This window comes from Manis javanica, chromosome 13 (assembly GCF_040802235.1).
Source record: "Manis javanica isolate MJ-LG chromosome 13, MJ_LKY, whole genome shotgun sequence".
Taxonomy (NCBI): domain Eukaryota; kingdom Metazoa; phylum Chordata; class Mammalia; order Pholidota; family Manidae; genus Manis; species Manis javanica.
In genome coordinates, this window is record NC_133168.1 from 88,143,138 (window position 1) to 88,160,774 (window position 17,637).

The window sequence follows — 17,637 nt, forward strand, 5'->3', positions numbered from 1 at the left end:
AATGACAGTCAAAAATATTTAGAAACGTTGATCACAACCAGCAGTATGAAATAGAGGAAAGATTAAGAATCCAGAAACATTCAGGTGACCTTGAAAGAATCATCTGAGTGTTTGCACTTTACCACTACTTACCTGTACATTAAAAATTTTTTTACATGAACCATAAATTATGATTCAATACTTAAAGTTAGAATTGTTGTCCTGACACTGCTAATTGGATTAGATGCCATAGCTTTTACTGAGAACTAGCAGACTGAGTCCAATTAGAGAAAGCTGGTGTGTCCACACATGCAAGGTGTGTGCAGTGGGGAGACAGAAATGGATGGTAAACACCTGGCCTCGCAGCCTAGGGGAGCAGCCATCCTGAATGCCTCCCTTCTAGAGTCCTGGTCTTTACGGGTTTGCACTGTCCTGGGACCTGAATCATAATAAAAGTTAATCTAATGAGGAGCTTTGGATATTGAGCCCCCAGGGATGTAGAGCCTGTAAGTAGTGTGTCTGTGACCACCTCACTTAACAGGCCTGCCCAGTCAGGAGACAACAGCTGAGCCACCTCCCTGCCACAGTGCCTCTTGCCCAGAAACCCGGAGCTTCACTGCATTTCTCTGCCATTCACAGATGCGGACCTTCTGTCTCCCTCTTCAGCTTCCAGGCAACATATCAAGCATCACCCCGCAGTGATGCCAGCCAGGTAACCCAGTGTCCCTTAGACAATGCTCTGACGTGAGGTCAGCGTTTAGGAGACACGCACCTCTACCAGCTGCTAGGAGTGCCCCTGCCCAAGGGCATCAGCTTCACCTTATGCCACACGCATCCGCCTACAGAAGAGCTTTGGTGTCATGTTGGCGGCCTGACCGCAGGAATGAGGAGGAGGAAGCACAGACCCAGACCCGCAGAGCACGCTGCGTCCCTGGTGTCTTTGACCCTCTTCTTACAATGAGCAAATATTTTGAATTATGCACGGAGCCTGATCAATTAGAAAGTCCACCATTAACCCCTTTCCACAACTACTAAACATTGGCATTCTGCTATACCAGCTTCATGTGTATTATTTTTAATCAACAATATGGTAGACATACAGAAAATCACCTCTTTCAACTTCCCTTTCAGCCTCTGACTCCCTCCACGCAGGCAGCGCCATATGATGGTGTTCCCCAGGCAGGCTCCCACATTGTGCGTTCATATGTATAGTTTTTACTTGAATATAGTTGATCTACAATATTATATTGGTTTCAGATGTACAAAATAGTGATGCAATAATTATATACATTACTAAATGCTCATCAAAGTAATGTATATATATATATTTGAAACATACCTCTTATTTATTCTAATGACATCACCTGAAGCAGATAATGTTTGTGAATTTCATAATGTTTACTGGTGGGTACACGTTTAAGTATATAATAAATGTTAAGAATCATGATATCCATCTCAGCTGGGAAATGGAGACTTTGGTCGTGGTGTACAATACAGAACACTGCACGGTATTTAAAATGAATGAGGCCAACAGAGCATCAGTAAACATATGTTTAGGAGGAAAGCCAGTTGTAAATGCAGGCAGAGCATGAGTCTGTGTGTGCGCCTCTTTAACAAGCAAGAAAGATGCAGTTGCTTTTACAAGAACAGTACCTAATATAAGAGAAAGTGCTGGGGGTGATGGATATCAAGCTAGTACAGTGTTCCCTGCTGGGAAGGAAAGGAACTCAACTTGTACATACCTGAGGCGAGGGCCTCAAATGTGCCTCTTGTGATGAAAATACTTCTAGGAAGGATGGGGAAGAGTGTGAATTTGCAAATGTTGCCTGGAGGGTACTCAGCCCTTCAAGATGATTCTCTATACTTTGTAATGTTTGAATAAACCATCATAAATAGACCTGCACAGGTATGACATGTTCCTTCTGAAGAATCATGACATACCTGATGCTCCTTTAGACTCTTCCTACATTATAAGGGTTCCCAGGTGGAATTTCAGCTCATCATCTCTTCCCTGAAATCTGTATTTAGCACGGTGGAGATATTGTCTCTTTCCACCATCATCCCCCGACTTGCTCCACCCACTGCTTCCTTGTGAAGAGTGACACACGCCGACTGTGTCATGACAGGAAACATCCCCAGTAGAAAGGTCAGAATGTGGGCCCCATGTGCTTGAACACCATGCGGGACATGTGTCTTCTATTCATGGCTCATCACTGCAGCGCCCTCCGGAGGTGTGATGAGCATTCCCATGGTACAGGTGGGGACACAAGGCATCTTATACCAGGAAGCAGCTTTCCCCACTCACAAATCAAGTGCTGGCCCGGATGGGAGTCAGTGTTGGGGTCTCAGTCATCCACCAAATAACAAAGACTATCGTGACCATCCTTCTCCAGGAAAGAAGAATCACTGCCTTACAGAAAATATCCTGATAGGATGCCTAAATATGTTGTAGGTATCGCATAAGTCTCTTATGTGGTCATTTCCTGTCTTCCAAAATCTAAAATTGTTGCTGTTTTCGTCCAGTGTTTGGAAGATCATGCATTTCTTTCTTTCTCTCATTTACCTTTTGTTTCTTTTTAATGACATGCCACCTGTCACCTTGGGGAGGAAGTGCCCTTGAGGATGACATAGAGATTCTCATTCACACTTGTCCTGCTTCTCTTAGAATTAATAACTAGTGCAGATGAAATGTTTCCATAGGGGATCTTATGAGCTTTGGGGTCATGGGCACCACTTACTAATCTTTGTCATGATCAGAGAGTGTACTAGGACTGATCCCAGGACCTGCTGCACCCTCCTTCACGGTACATGTGGACGTACCTGAGAGAGAAGGGGGAGGATATCGGACATGGTTCAGAATGAACATATTACCATTTTAAAGGGGAAATCTGAAATCTGGGGTGCTGGTTTAGGCATGCCGCTTCTGTGTGATGCTGAGCATTAACAATGATGGGTCAACAGAGTCAGCTCAGCAGTCAGATCTAAGGTCAGACTGAGTCTCTGACGTGCACTGCACGCTTTGTGTCCTTGTTGTAGCCACACCGCCCTGTTTCCCCATGGATGAATGGAGGGTCAGTGTGTGCGTGGTCTGACACGTTTGGAATTCATCAGTCCTCTCAGGGGACTCTGAGGCGTGCCAAAGTCTGGGCACTGCACTCTGCAAGACAGCTCGGAGAACTTCCTTCTTGTCTTTGTGTTTCTTGAGGGAAGAAATATTTCTGAAGGAAACATCATATCTCACCCATTTTTTTTAGATTCAGCACTTGGCACAGGGTATGGAACGGAGTTGGTGATTAATAAAAATAAGGCACACTAAGGGGAGCTGAGGGAGGAGGGGTGTGAGAGATGGGGATGGGGGATAAATTAGCAGAAGGACAGTTGTGAATATTCACTTGGCTTCACAATATACACAGTTTTCTTTCTTTTTATTTATTTGGTTTATTGGACTTAAGCATACAACAAAACGTCTGGAGCTTCTGTTCAGCTCCAGGTTCCCAGTTGTCACCCCAGAGTCTCTCACGAGTAAGTCTGCAGTGGCACCAAGAATTGGCATTTCAGACACCTTTCCTGACAATGCTGCTGGTGCTCAGCTGGGGACTATTTATTTTCTGTTCTTTTCATCCCATTTTTCCATCAGAATCATTGACTACATGGAACCCCAGAATCACACAGAAGTTTCAGAATTCCTCCTCCTGGGATTGACAGAGGATCCAGAAGTGCAGCTCAGCCTCTTTGGGCTGTTCCTGTCCGTGTACCTGGTCACCATCCTGGGGAACCTGCTCATCATCCTGGCCGTCAGCTCTGACCCCCACCTCCACACCCCCATGTACTTCCTCCTCTGCAACCTGTCCTTCACTGACATCTGTATAAGCACAACCACCATCCCCAAGATGCTGGTGAACATTCAGGCACAGAATCAGCACATCAGCTTTACAGGCTGCATCACTCAGGTCTGCTTTGTCTTCATTTTTGCTGGATTTGAAAACTTTATCCTTGCTGCAATGGCCTATGACCGCTATGTGGCCATCTGCCATCCGCTCAGGTACACGGACATCATGACCCCCCGGCTCTGTGTCCTGCTCATTCTGCTCTCCCTGCTCATTACCAGCGGGGTTAGTGTGCTCCACAGTCTGATGGTGCTGCGGCTGTCCTTCTGCCAGGACCTGGCAATCCCCCACTTCTTCTGTGAGCTTGCTCATGTCATCAAGCTGGCCTGTTCAGATACCTTCATCAACAACTTCCTGATATATTTTTTCTGTGGTCTATTTGCCGGTGTTCCTCTGTGTGGAATCATTTTCTCTTATACGCAAATAGTCTCCTCTGTTTTGCGAATGCCATCAGTAGAGGGAAAGGTTAAAGCCTTTTCCACCTGTGGGTCTCACCTCTCTGTTGTTTCCTTGTTCTATGGGACAGTGTTTGGAGTGTATATTAGCTCTTTAGTTACTGACTCTTCCAGGAAGACTGCAGTAGCTTCAACGATGTACATTGTGGTCCCTCAGATGATGAACCCCTTCATCTACAGCCTGAGGAACAGGGACATGAAGGCGGCCTTGAGGAAACTCATCAGCGGATACCTACTTTTCTGTCATTGTGCTTTCTACGCTGGGCATGGTGTCTAGAATGTGGCACTCTCTTAAAACATGGGTGAGCTGCATGCCTGACTCCTCCATCACCAGTTTGTGTATCATGTCAGTACCCCCAAGTACATTCTACTTGGAGTTGAAACCTGGTTTTGCTTTTTCTCTAGCTCTGTGATGTTTAACAGTTGATTTCAATTCTCTAAATTCAAGTTCTTTCTTCAGGTTCTAAGGAAGAAACACCTGAGAAAAACATTCAAGTTGCATTTTTTTTTGCTCACTTGCAGAAGAAGGAATATTGCAGAAAATAGGCATGACAGTGAAAGTATTTAAACAGGTGATCATGGGTAGAGACTAGCATCCACTTCAACTATGTAATTTCAATAACACCTACAGGATTATAGTGGAGTAAGGGAGCTGACCTCTCAAGCACCTATTTAGGAATGAATTAGATGGTCACTGGTAAACTGCCTCTTTATGAGGAACATTGGCACCTACCATACTCAGTTTCATTATCGATGAAATTAGCACGGTTGGATTATCTCAGTGATTTGAGATGATTGTGAGATATTTGAACTTCATCAGTAAAGTGATTTCAGTTCTAATAGAAAATAGGATCTCTACCTCCAATATGACCAAGCAATAGAGTTATCTCCCTTTACAAGAGCTTTAGAAGGAGGGAATGTCTAGGAACAGGGGAGGAGGGATCCAGCGAGTCCTCCATGTGTTGTGTGGTCCTAGGATTGGTTCTGCTCAGTGTGGTGGCATGAGGTGAAGTCATCCCCAGACATGAGGCCCAGAGACAGAAAACTGATGGTCCTTTTTGAAGTCAGGTGACTAGGGAATTTTCCATGGAGTCACCTAGAAGATACCTCTGCAGTGGATTGCATCGTGTCCCTCCTCATATCCTACTTGTTCACATTGTATATCCAGTATCTTATTAATAGTTTATGATATGATGGTGAATCATACTTACTTAGAATTAAAGCCTTTGTGGAGGATGAGCTTCTCCCAGATTATGTGGGTAGATCCTAATAGAATCACATGAATCCTTATAAGACAGACAGAAGTGGAACTGACCCAGAGTAAAGGAAGGTGTAATGAAACCAGGGTGACAGAAACTGAATTCATGAAACTTGTAGTAGATTTCCAGTGCTGACCATTTCCTTCCTGCTTTACTGTGATAGAACTGACACTACAACTGTGTAAGATTAAGGTGTGCAATGTGTTGATTTGATACACATATGTCTTTCAAAACGATTACCACCTAGCAGTAGCTAAAACCTCTAAGCTGTGACATCATTGACATTTCTTTATAAGGTGAGAGTATTTCAGATCTACACCTTTAGCAATATTCAGTAGCCCAAAATATTAAGAACACCACATGACCAGCTATAACCACCATGCTGTACAATGAGATCCTCCTAAGCTGGTCCTATAGCTGGAGGTTCCTGCCTCAGAATAGCATCTCCACATTTCCTCCAGTTCCTTCATAATCACCTTTCTTCTGTTTCTATGAGTTTGATTATCTGTTTAGGTGTTTATTTAGTATTTATTAAAATATAGTTGATATGCAATATTATACCGGTTTCACATGTGTGACACAGTGAGTCACAGTTGACTCTTACTTGACCCCTGTGTTGATGTTGCTTTTGGTGTCATACCCAAACAATCATTTCCCACAATAATGTCAAGGAAATTGCCCTGCACTTTCTTCTTAGAAATTTGTGGTTTCAGTTTTACATTGTTTTTAATCCATCATGATGTAATTTTTGTGAGGGTTGCAAGATAGTGATCCAGTCTCATTTCACTGTATGGGGTGACCCAGATTTCTCTAAACCATTTGTTGAAGAGACTCTCCTTTCCCCTTTGAATAATGTTGGTGCCCTTGTCAAATACTGGTTGACCGTGCACACATGGGTTTGTTTGTTGGCTTTTGGTCCTGTTCCATCAGTGTGTGTGTGTTTTTATGCCAGTACTATTAGGTTTTCTTTACTCTAGCTTTGTAATATAATTGAAGGTTAAAAAGCATGATGTCTCCAGCTTTGTTCTTTCTCTTTGGCTATTCAGAGTCCTTTACTGCCTTAATCATTTGTAAGCATCCATTTCAGTGGCTTTAAATACACTCACAATGCTGTGTTACCCTCAACACCTTCCATCCATAGAATTCTTCATCTCCCCAAACTAAAACCCATACCTATTAATAGTCCACCCTTTTCCTCTTGCCCCCAGAACTTGGCAATCTCATTCTAATTTCTCTGACTGAATTTGACTACACTTGGAACCTCATACAAGTAGAATCACACATTATATATCCCTTTGGGACTTGTTTTATGGAGCATAATTTCTTCAAGGTTCATCCATGGTGTAGCATCTGTCAGAATTCCCTTCCTTTTTTGGTTAAAAAAAAAAGGCCTTTTGTGTGTGTACCATATTTTATTCACCACACATCAGTTGATGGACAGTTGGGTTACTTCTACCTTATAGCAATTTTGGACAATGCTACCATGAACAGGGATGTACAAAAACACGTTCAAACCAATGCTTTCATTTTATGGGAGAATGCATCTAGAAGCGGAACTACTAAATCATATGAGAATTCTACATTTAACTTGTTAAGAAATGCCACATTGTTTTCAATACAAAGTCATATAAGAAGAAAACATGGAAAAATTTATCGATCAGTGCATGAATACATAAAATTAATTAATGATGAAAAGTTGGTAATGAAGAATAAAATAGAGTGACATGTTCACCTAGAAATTACAGTGAAGTGTCATTCATTGCACTGACAGTCTGGATCAACCCGCATACAAGTGCTTTGCCCACGATATTGTAATTTCTCATAACGTAATTATAAAGACAAAGTGTAATAAAATCAACACATGATCCCATAAAATGAAAAAAAGTAACCTGAACCTATTGAGATTAAATAGGAAAAGTGTTTAAAAATCTTAAATATGTCTGCATTGATGACAGTCAAAAATGTTTAGAAATTTTAGATCTGAATCAGTAGTATGAAATAGAAGGAAGATTAAGAATCCAGAAACATTCAGGGGACCTTGAAAGAATCATCTGAGTGTTTGCACTTTACCATTACTTACCTGTACATTAAAAAATTTTTTTACACGAACCATAAACTATGATTTTATACTTAAAGTTAGAATTGTTGTCCTGACACTGCTAATTGGATTAGATGCCATAGCTTTTACTGAGAACTAGCAGACTGAGTCCAATTAGAGAAAGCTGGTGTGTCCACACATGCAAGGTGTGTGTAGCGGGGAGACAGAAATGGATGGTAAACACCTGGCCTCGCAGCCTAGGGGAGCAGCCATCCTGAATGCCTCCCTTCTAGAGTCCTGGTCTTCACGGGTTTGCACTGTCTTGGGACCCGAATCATAATAAAAGTTAATCTAATGAGGAGCTTTGGATATTGAGCCCCCAGGGATGTAGAGCCTGCAGGTAGTGTGTCTGTGACCACCTCAATTAACAGGCCTGTCCAGTCAGGAGACAACAGCTGAGCCACCTCCCTGCCACAGTGCCTCTTGCCCAGAAACCCGGAGCTTCACTGCATTTCTCTGCCATTCACAGATGCGGACCTTCTGTCTCCCTCTTCAGCTTCCAGGCAACATATCAAGCATCACCCCGCAGTGATGCCAGCCAGGTAACCCAGTGTCCCTTAGACAATGCTCTGACGTGAGGTCAGCGTTTAGGAGACACGCACCTCTACCAGCTGCTAGGAGTGCCCCTGCCCAAGGGCATCAGCTTCACCTTATGCCACATGCATCTGCCTACAGAAGAGCTTCGGTGTCATGTTGGCGGCCTGACCGCAGGAATGAGGAGGAGGAAGCAAAGACCCAGACCCGCAGAGCACGCTGCGTCCCTGGTGTCTTTGACCCTCTTCTTACTATGAGCAAATATTTTGAATTATGCACAGAGCCTGATCAATTAGAAAGTCCACCATTAACCCCTTTCCACAACTACTAAACATTGGCATTCTGCTATACCAGTTTCATGTGTATTATTTTTAATCAGCAATATAGTAGACATACAAAAATCGCCTCTTTCAACTTCCCTTTCAGCCTCTGACTCCCTCCACGCAGGCAGCGCCATACGATGGGTTCCCCAGGCAGGCTCCCACATTGTGCGTTTATATGTATAGTTTTTACCTGAATATAGTTGATCTACAATATTATATTGGTTTCAGATGTACAAAATAGTGATGCAATAATTATATACATTACTAAATGCTCACCAAAGTAATATATATATACTTGAAACATACCTCTTATTTATTCTAATGACATCACCTGAAGCAGATAATGTTTGTGAATTTCATAATGTTTACTGGCGGGTACACGTTTAAGTATATAATAAAAGTTAAGAATCATGATATCCATCTCAGCTGGGAAATGGAGACTTGAATCGTGGTGTACAATACAGAACACTGCACGGTATTTAAAATGAATGAGGCCAACAGAGCATCAGTAAACATATGTTTAGGAGGAAAGCCAGTTGTAAATGCAGGCCAAGCATGAGTCTATGTGTGCGCCTCTTTAACAAGCTAGAACGATGCAGTTGGTTTCACAAGAACAGTACCTAATATAAGAGAAAGTGCTGGGTTTGATGGATATCAAGCTAGTACAGTGTTCCCTGCTGGGAAGGAAAGGAACTCAACTTGTACATACCTGAGGCGAGGGCCTCAAATGTGCCTCTTGCGATGAAAATACTTCTAGGAAGGATGGGGAAGAGTGTGAACTGGCAAATGTTGGCTGGAGGGTACTCAGCCCTTCAAGATGATTCTCTATAGTTTGTAATGCTTGAATAAACTCGCATAAATAGAAACATAGCAAAGTCATTTGAAAATATTCAAAATGTTTGAATGCCATACACTTCCTATCGAACAATTTTATTTACTGTAGGGTTTCATTGCTTGTATTGACTCATGTACCTAGTTTATTTTTTAATTTAATTCGTTTTCATTGCTTTATGTCCATGCCAAAGTAATGTTTGGTAGGGCCTTCCTTTCCCTGCATGTGACTAAGATTCCTGGAAAGACTTTCAGCACATCAGCCTATCTCTGATGTGCAGTTATCACCCTAGGCCTCTGTCCTTAACTGGCCCCACCCACCAGGTCCATTCTAGGTGTGGAACAGCCCACATGCTGTGGTTCATAGCAGACAAAAAAAGAAATCACGACAGGAAATGCCACTATGTGGGTCGCACCTGATTGCCTAAATGTGCTGGCTGGTGTAACTCTTCATTCCTTATCATTGTGAGAGCTCCCAGTACACAAGCACATGCTGAGCTTCTTTCTCAATGTTCTTGCTTTCCACCATTCACACAGCAAGTGCAGGGGCCTCGATTAAATTCACAGTGTCTGAGTCTGTATAATATACCAAACGACTGGTCCTAAGATGGGCACTTGTGTCCTCAGGCTTTGGAAAATCTCCAGTGCTCAGGACATGCCTGTTAGGTGCCTGGCACTGGTGTTCTCTTACAAGGCTGTGAATTCGTAGGTCAAATTGTCATTTTTTTTAATTCTGTCATTGGAGAATACTATGCATTTCACCTTCCCCATGAAGCTGCTTTGTTTTTGTCATATGTCAGCCCTTCCCTTCCATTAAGGGAAGAAAATCCTGAAGATGAGAGAGATTTGGCAACTTCATTCTTATATGTATGATTATTTGAAAGTGTGGAATATCCTGAGGGAATCATATCATGTGGTTTTTATTCCACCGCCAGGACTTGCCATAGTGTGCCAGACAGTCATTCTCAATAAAATTTGGACTGGTTAAGTGAGAAGAGGGTAGAGGAGGAGGGAGAGAATAAGGATGGAGGGAGATTTAAAAAAAAAGAGGAGAAGATTTTTGTTTCACCTGGGGTTCACAATATGGATGAGCGGGTTTCTAGGACAATAGTTCTCAAATGTTAGCATATGTCAGCATCATCTGGATGGCTTATTACAACAAGTTGCTGGGCATCAGCCCCGGAGTTTATCATCAGTAAGATGAAGTGGGACCCGAGATTTAGCATTTCTAAAAAGTCCCAGATGCTGCTACAAGTCCACAACCATATGATCACTCTTTTTGTTACCCAATATTTTCTATAGATTCATTAACTACATGGAACCTGGAAACCAGACGCATGTTTCATATTTCCTTCTCATGGAAGTGACAGACGACCCAGAACTGAAACCCCTCCTTTTCAGCCTGTTTCTATCCATGTACATGGTCACCATCCTGGGGAACCTGCTCATCATCCTGGCCGTCAGCTCTGACCCCCACCTCCACACGCCCATGTACTTCTTCCTCTGCAACCTCTCCCTGGCTGACATCTGTATGAGCACAACCACGGTTCCAAAGATGCTGGTGAACATCCAAGCACAGAATCAGCACATCAGTTACACAGGCTGCATTGCCCAGGTCTGCTTTGTCCTAGTTTTTATTGGTTTCGAAAGCTGTCTCCTTGCAGTAATGGCCTATGACCGCTATGTGGCCATCTGCCATCCCCTGAGGTACACGGTCATCATGACTCCCCGGCTCTGTGTTCTGCTAATCCTGGTCCTTCTGCTCCTTAGCACTGGGGATGCCCTGCTCCACGGTCTGGTGTTGTCACAGTTGTCTTTCTGCAGGGACCGGGAAATCCCCCACTTCTTCTGTGAACTTGATCAGGTCATAAAGCTGGCCTGTTCTGATACCTTCATCTATACCATCCTGATATTTTTTGTGGTTGGTCTATATGGGGTTGTTCCTCTTTGTGGGGTGATTTTTTCTTATACTCAAATTGTCTCCTCTGTTTTGAGAATACCAACAGCGGGGGGAAGGTATAAAGCCTTTTCCACCTGTGGGTCTCACCTCTCTGTTGTTTCCTTGTTCTATGGGACAGGTTTTGGGGTGTACATTAGTTCTGCAGTTACTGACTCTTCCAGGAAGACTGCTGTGGCTTCAATGATGTACATTGTGGTTCCTCAAATGATGAACCCCTTCATCTACAGCCTGAGGAACAAGGACATGAAGGGGGCCTTTAGGAAACTCATCAGGAGAATAACTTCACTTTAGTGATGTGTCATGTTTGGATAAGGTATCTAGAATGAGGGACAGGCAGAGGTGTTCTGTTGTTCTGGAATTCCTAATTCTTCCATTATCAAGATCTTCTAAAATGAGGAGACAGCATAACAGGTAAGTGCATTTGAACTTGAGCTTGAAATCTGATTTTGCACTTTGTTTAGCTCTTTAATGTTTGACAAATGACTTCAACTGTTTATGCTTACATTTTTGAGTCTCATCCAGAGTAGAACTTGATTCCTGGGATCCTGTTATAGTCATTTTGGAGGACAAGATTCTTAGAATAATTGGAGAAGGTGGAAAGGGAAGGGAGAGGCTATAAGGAAGACTGTAGTCAGAAGTAAATACTTGCTTCCACCTTATTCCAACAGTAGGGCCATGTGAAGTTCTCTCCAGAGGTAGGCCTGAGAGGCAAGGGCACTTATTTCTTACCCCAACTTGATAATTACTTAGAGTTATCTCTATTAAACTCCACCTCTTGGTGCAATATCAGAACCCCACATACGCAGATTCATCATTATAACATTGATATAGTTAGATTATTCCAGTGTTTTGAGCAAATATGAGATTTGTGAACTTCAAGTTGAAAATGTCTTTGGTTCTAGTAAGCAAAAGATAATCTGTCTCTAATATTCTCATACAAGAAAGATCATTATCACTTTATGGACTTCAGAGCTGTGGAATATATGGATATGAGAGAATACAGATTCATTCATTTCTCCATGAGGTGGCTTCAGTCTGGAACTATATGGTGGCTGCAGGTGCAGGTGTCATATTTGGGCAAGATGCGCAGAGAACAGAAAACTGTCCTCCCCTGGGTCATTTAATAATTGACTTTTCCATAGTGTCACAAGAAGTTACCCTTTTAATATGACACTGAGATAGGATCATACACACCTTCTTAATCTAATTATGGTGTGGGGAAAGCAATGTGAAATCCTTAGACTGGTTAATAGGGTTAATTACTGTGGGGAACTCTCATACCTATTACAAGCACTTACCACAATACCTGACTAAATGGTACTCAATAACTTTTAGATGGTACCACAGTTTTTCATATCTTGTCTATAAGCATAAGTTTTATAATTCTTTTGCACACACATATTTTTACCACCTGCTTCAGCATTTATATTTGTTTACTTTCATTGTGATTTTTCTCATCTGATTAATATAATCAAATCTCTAATTATTCAGTAGGGAGGGTAATGGCTGTTAATCTTTTTTTTTTTTTAGAGGGCATCTATCATATTTATTGATCAAATGGTTGTTAACAACAATAAAATTCTGTATAGGGGACTCAATGCACAATCATTAATCAACCCCAAGCCTAATTCTCAATAGTCTCCAATCTTCTGAAGCATAACAAACAAGTTCTTACATGGTGAACAAGTTCTTACATAGTGAATAAGTTCTTACATGGTGAACAGTGCAAGGGCAGTCATATCACAGAAACTTTCGGTTTTGATCACGCATCATGAACTATAAACAATCAGGTCAACTATGATTATTCGTTTGATTTTTATACTTGATTTAAATGTGAATCCCACATTTCTGCATTATTATTATTATTATTATTAATAATAATAATAATAATAATAATAATAAAATGCTGAAGAGGTAGGTAGATGCAAGATAAAGGTAGAAAACATAATTTAGTGCTGTAAGAGGGCAAATGTAGATGATCAGGTGTGCTGTTAATCTTTTTTACTGACATCTTATTTGGTACCTTCCCATATTGACTTACTGAGAAGGATGTACCTGACTTTTTACTTATACCTTTAGTTAACTCTTATTGCTGTATTTCTTAGTCATCCTTGTGGAGTGCACAGAAACATGAGTGAAATTAATGAAATGACTGAAGTTTTACAGTGTTCGCTGCATAATTAAGGCTCTGAGGCAAAATTTTATGAGGTGTTTTTAAAGAAGAACCCGTTGTTTTTGTGTGTGTGTGTGTGTGTGTGTGTGTGTGTGTGTGTGCAGGAGGTGTGGAATGTAAATTACAACAGGAGAAAAGAGAAAAGAGGCTGGTAGAGTTAGAGGCCATCATTTTTCCACAAGTACAAAAGCTGGACCATCAGACAGAAGCGTCTTTCTGGATGTGTGTTAAGGAGAGAACAATGGCCATCTCCCTGGAAGAATCAAGGAAGAGCCAGTCATGGGTGTGGAGGGGAGTATTTTTCAGCACCACAGTCGGTGGACAGCTCCCTCCCTGATGCCCTTGGTGATTTCTGTAGTTTTTCCTCCACTGACACTCACAGAACACCTGCAGGAATGGATCACCTGGGGCCGTTGTTCATACCACAGATTTCCATACGTCACCCGAGAACAACTGACTGCTGGGGAGACGTCCAAAGCATGAGTTTCTAAAAGCAGCTTGTGAGTTTCTGATACACTCTGAAGTCTGAGAAAAATGGCTTAAATATTAAAAGAAAATGGGAGGATGTGTTTGTATTTTGGAAGATGAAAAGCCTGCCTCAGTTTTACTTGTTAAAATATCATATATGAGGGGATATTTAAATTGGATCTCCAGTTCTTAAAGAGTAACAATATGATGAAAACAAATATACCCATTACCAGGTTAATAATTAAAGCATGGCCCATGCCTGAAGAGCTTCCACATCAAATCATCTTTTCCAGTCTGTTGGTAACCACTCTCCTTAACTTTATATTTATCATTTTTTTAATGTTCTACAAGGTTGAAGTCTATGTAATTATCACTATTTGACGATATTTTCTCTAAACACTGGCACATTCATAGGATCAAACACATGTCATATACACTTCTGTATATCCCTGTATATATCCATATGCCAGTAATTAACTATATTTTAAAAATTAATTTCCGTCTTGCTGATCTTATTAAAAGTCTAAGCTTAATTTAAGGTTTTGTAGTTTCAGAGGAAAGTATGTTTCTGTCCCAAAGTGAATCTCCTATAAAACCTGTGAAACTGAAATAAGTCAATGGAAAGGGTGGGTTGGCAGAAACCATTTTTATTGCTCACAGTTGCTTGAATTCACTAGCTGGGCTTGGCATGGTCGGTCTCCTCTGGCTACAGGATGTGCTCTGCTGCCTTGTGCCCTACCTCCCATCTGCCCCTTCCAGGAGGAAGTCCGTTGGTGGGTCCCTGGTGACTGGCAGATGCCAGACCAGTTATATTCCAGGAATGGAGGGGAGGAGAGGATGGACATTTTCTCTCCACCCCTTTCCCCATAAGTATGGGAGACTCTGCAGTGCTAAATACCTACTTACATGTAAATGAACTAAGGCTAGGTGGGAGATTTTGAAACTTCTATCATTTACTCCATAACCCTCCATTCCAGAGTTCTTTCCTCACTATTTATGTGTCCCCAAACTTTGGCAATGGCCTCTTTGCAAGAAAGCTAGAGCACTGTAACCAGGCTAATAACATACAATAACAACAGACATATGGGTAGCAATACAAGCTCGAGTGTCCAGCTGGGTTCAAAGTCTGACACAGATTGAGTACCTAGCTCACTTAGTGCACAGGAGGCCAGCAGCTGCACCAGGAGAGAGCTCTGTGCACACTCAGCAAGCAGCAGCTGTGGCTAGAAGGTGGGCCCAACCCACAAGGACTGTGGGAGAAAATAACTTTAGGGGTGATAAGATACATGTTTTAATGACACCAACACAGGTAAATCCTGTCCACCAGGAACATGCAATAGAGTGGTCTTGCGATAGGACAGTGGCAGAAAAGTGGTCTCATCCTGTTCTAGCATACCAGACTTTCATGCCTCTCCATTAATATTATTAAAATGGCCATCCTGCTTAAAGCAGTCTACCAAGTCAATGCAATCCCTATAAAAATACCAACAGCATTCTTTAAGAAGTAAAAGAAATAGTTCTAAAATTCATATGGAACCACAAAAGACCTCAAATAGCCAAAACAATCCTGAAAAGGAAAAGCAAAGCTGGGAGGATTATGCTCCCCAAAGTCAAGCTCCGCTACAAAGGCACCATAATCAAAACAATTTGGTATTGGCACAAAAACAGACCCATAGATCAATGGAACAGAATAGAGATCCCACATATAAACCCAACCATATATGCTCAATTAATATACAATAAAGGAGCCATGGATACACAATGGGGAAATGACAGCCTCTTCAACAATTGGTGTTGGCGAAACTGGACAGCTACATGTAAGAGAATGAAACTGGGTTATTGTCTAACTCCATACACAAAGGTAAATTCAAAATGAATTGAAGACCTGAATGTAATCATGAAATCATCAAACTCATAGAAGAAAACATGAGCACCTTTTCCTGAGCACATCTGCTCTGGCAAGGGAAACAAAAAATGAACAACTGGTACTATATCAAACTAAAAAGCTTCTGTATAGCAGAGAACACCATCAGCAGAACAAAATGTCATCCTGTAGTATGGGAGAGTATATTTATAAATGGCTTATCCAATAAGGGGTTAATATCCAAAATATATAAAGAACTCACACATCTCAACACTCAAGAAACAAATAACTAGATTAAAAAATGGGCAGAGAATCTGAACAGACACTTTACCAAAGAAGAAATTTGAATGGCCAACAGCACACGAAAAGATACTCCACATTGCTAATTATCAGGGAAATGCAAATTAGAACCACAATGAGGTATCATCTCACACCGGTTAGAATTCCCAACATCCAAAAGACAAGGAACAACAAATGCTGGTGAGGATGCAAAGAAAGAGGAACCCTCCTAAAACTTGGTGGGAATGCAAATTAGTTCAACCATTGTGGAAGTAGTATGGAGGTTCCTCAAAAAACTAAAAAATAGAAATACCATTTGACCCAGCAATTCCACTCCTAGGAATTTACTTGAAGAAAACAAGATCCCTAATTCAAAAAGACATATGCACCCCTATGTTTATTGCAGCACTATTTACAGTAGTCAAGATATGGAAGCAACCTAAGTGTCCATCAGTAGATGAATGCATAAAGAAGCAGTGATATGTATACACAATGGAATATTAGCCATTGAAGAAAACAAAATACTACCATTTGCAACAACATGGATGGAGCTAGAGGGTATTATGTTCAGTGAAATAAGCCAGGCAGAGAATGACAAGTACCAAATGATTTCACTCGTATGGAGAATAATAAACAAAGCAAAACTGAAAGAACAAAACAGCAGCAGACTCACAGAACCCAAGAAGAGAGCAGCGGTTACCACTGGGGAGGGGTTGGGGAGGGTGGGTGGGGAGGGGAGGGAGAAGGGGATTATGGGGCACTATGATTCATGATCATAATATAGGTAGATCAAGGGGAAGGCAGTATTGCATGGAGAAAACAAGTAATGACTGTAGAACATCTTACTACCCTGATAGGCAGTGACTGCAATGGGGTGTGTGTGAGGACTTGATAATATGGGTGAATGTTGAAACCACAATGCTGTTCATGTGAAACTTCCTAAGATTGTTTATCAATGATACCTTAATTTTTTTAAAAAGATTAAACTCCTAACAGGTTATAAAATGAGCAAATTAATAAATTGGACAGGAATTTATACAGAGACGAAAGTCAATGACCTTTAATCTTATTGCCTATTTATATGACAAATATGATCAAATACTGAACATTTCCTAGGAATCAACCTAAAAGAAGACATTCAAAGAAAATGGTAAGTATAGAATATAAGGGAGCGTTTGCCACTTGTAGGGCAGAGGGTTGTGAATGGGACCCTTCAGGTGAATACTATGTTGATGGCATTGCTCTATTTTTAACCCCTGGGTAGATACATGTGTTCTTACTATGTTACTGTTTCTTCCGAACTATGCATAGATTTTATGCACCACTATGGTGTATGTTACATTAAAAATTACACTTGAGAAAAGGCCTTCAACACTTCTAGATCAAAATACATACTCCCATGTTCTTACAATATTGAAGCTACACATCTCAGACTTGAAAGATCATCATTATCTCACAGAAGGGTTACTGAAAAAGCCTCACTTCTCACGTCTCTGTAGATCTTGGGTGAAGTTCAGAAACTTGGGT

At 41.4% G+C, this 17,637-nt stretch overlaps 2 protein-coding genes across 2 annotated transcripts; both read left to right on the forward strand.

The window, feature by feature from the left end:
• The first annotated feature begins 3,629 nt into the window (after positions 1–3,629).
• On the forward strand, positions 3,630–4,598 carry LOC140845408 (olfactory receptor 7G1-like). The gene has a single exon (XM_073219485.1). It carries the CDS (start codon positions 3,630–3,632, stop codon positions 4,596–4,598), a length of 969 nt encoding a protein of 322 aa, XP_073075586.1.
• Positions 4,599–10,681: 6,083 nt separating this feature from the next.
• LOC108387492 (olfactory receptor 7G1-like) lies at positions 10,682–11,617 on the forward strand. Its single transcript, XM_017645748.3, has one exon. It carries the CDS (start codon positions 10,682–10,684, stop codon positions 11,615–11,617), a length of 936 nt encoding a protein of 311 aa, XP_017501237.2.
• The last annotated feature ends 6,020 nt before the right edge of the window (positions 11,618–17,637 follow it).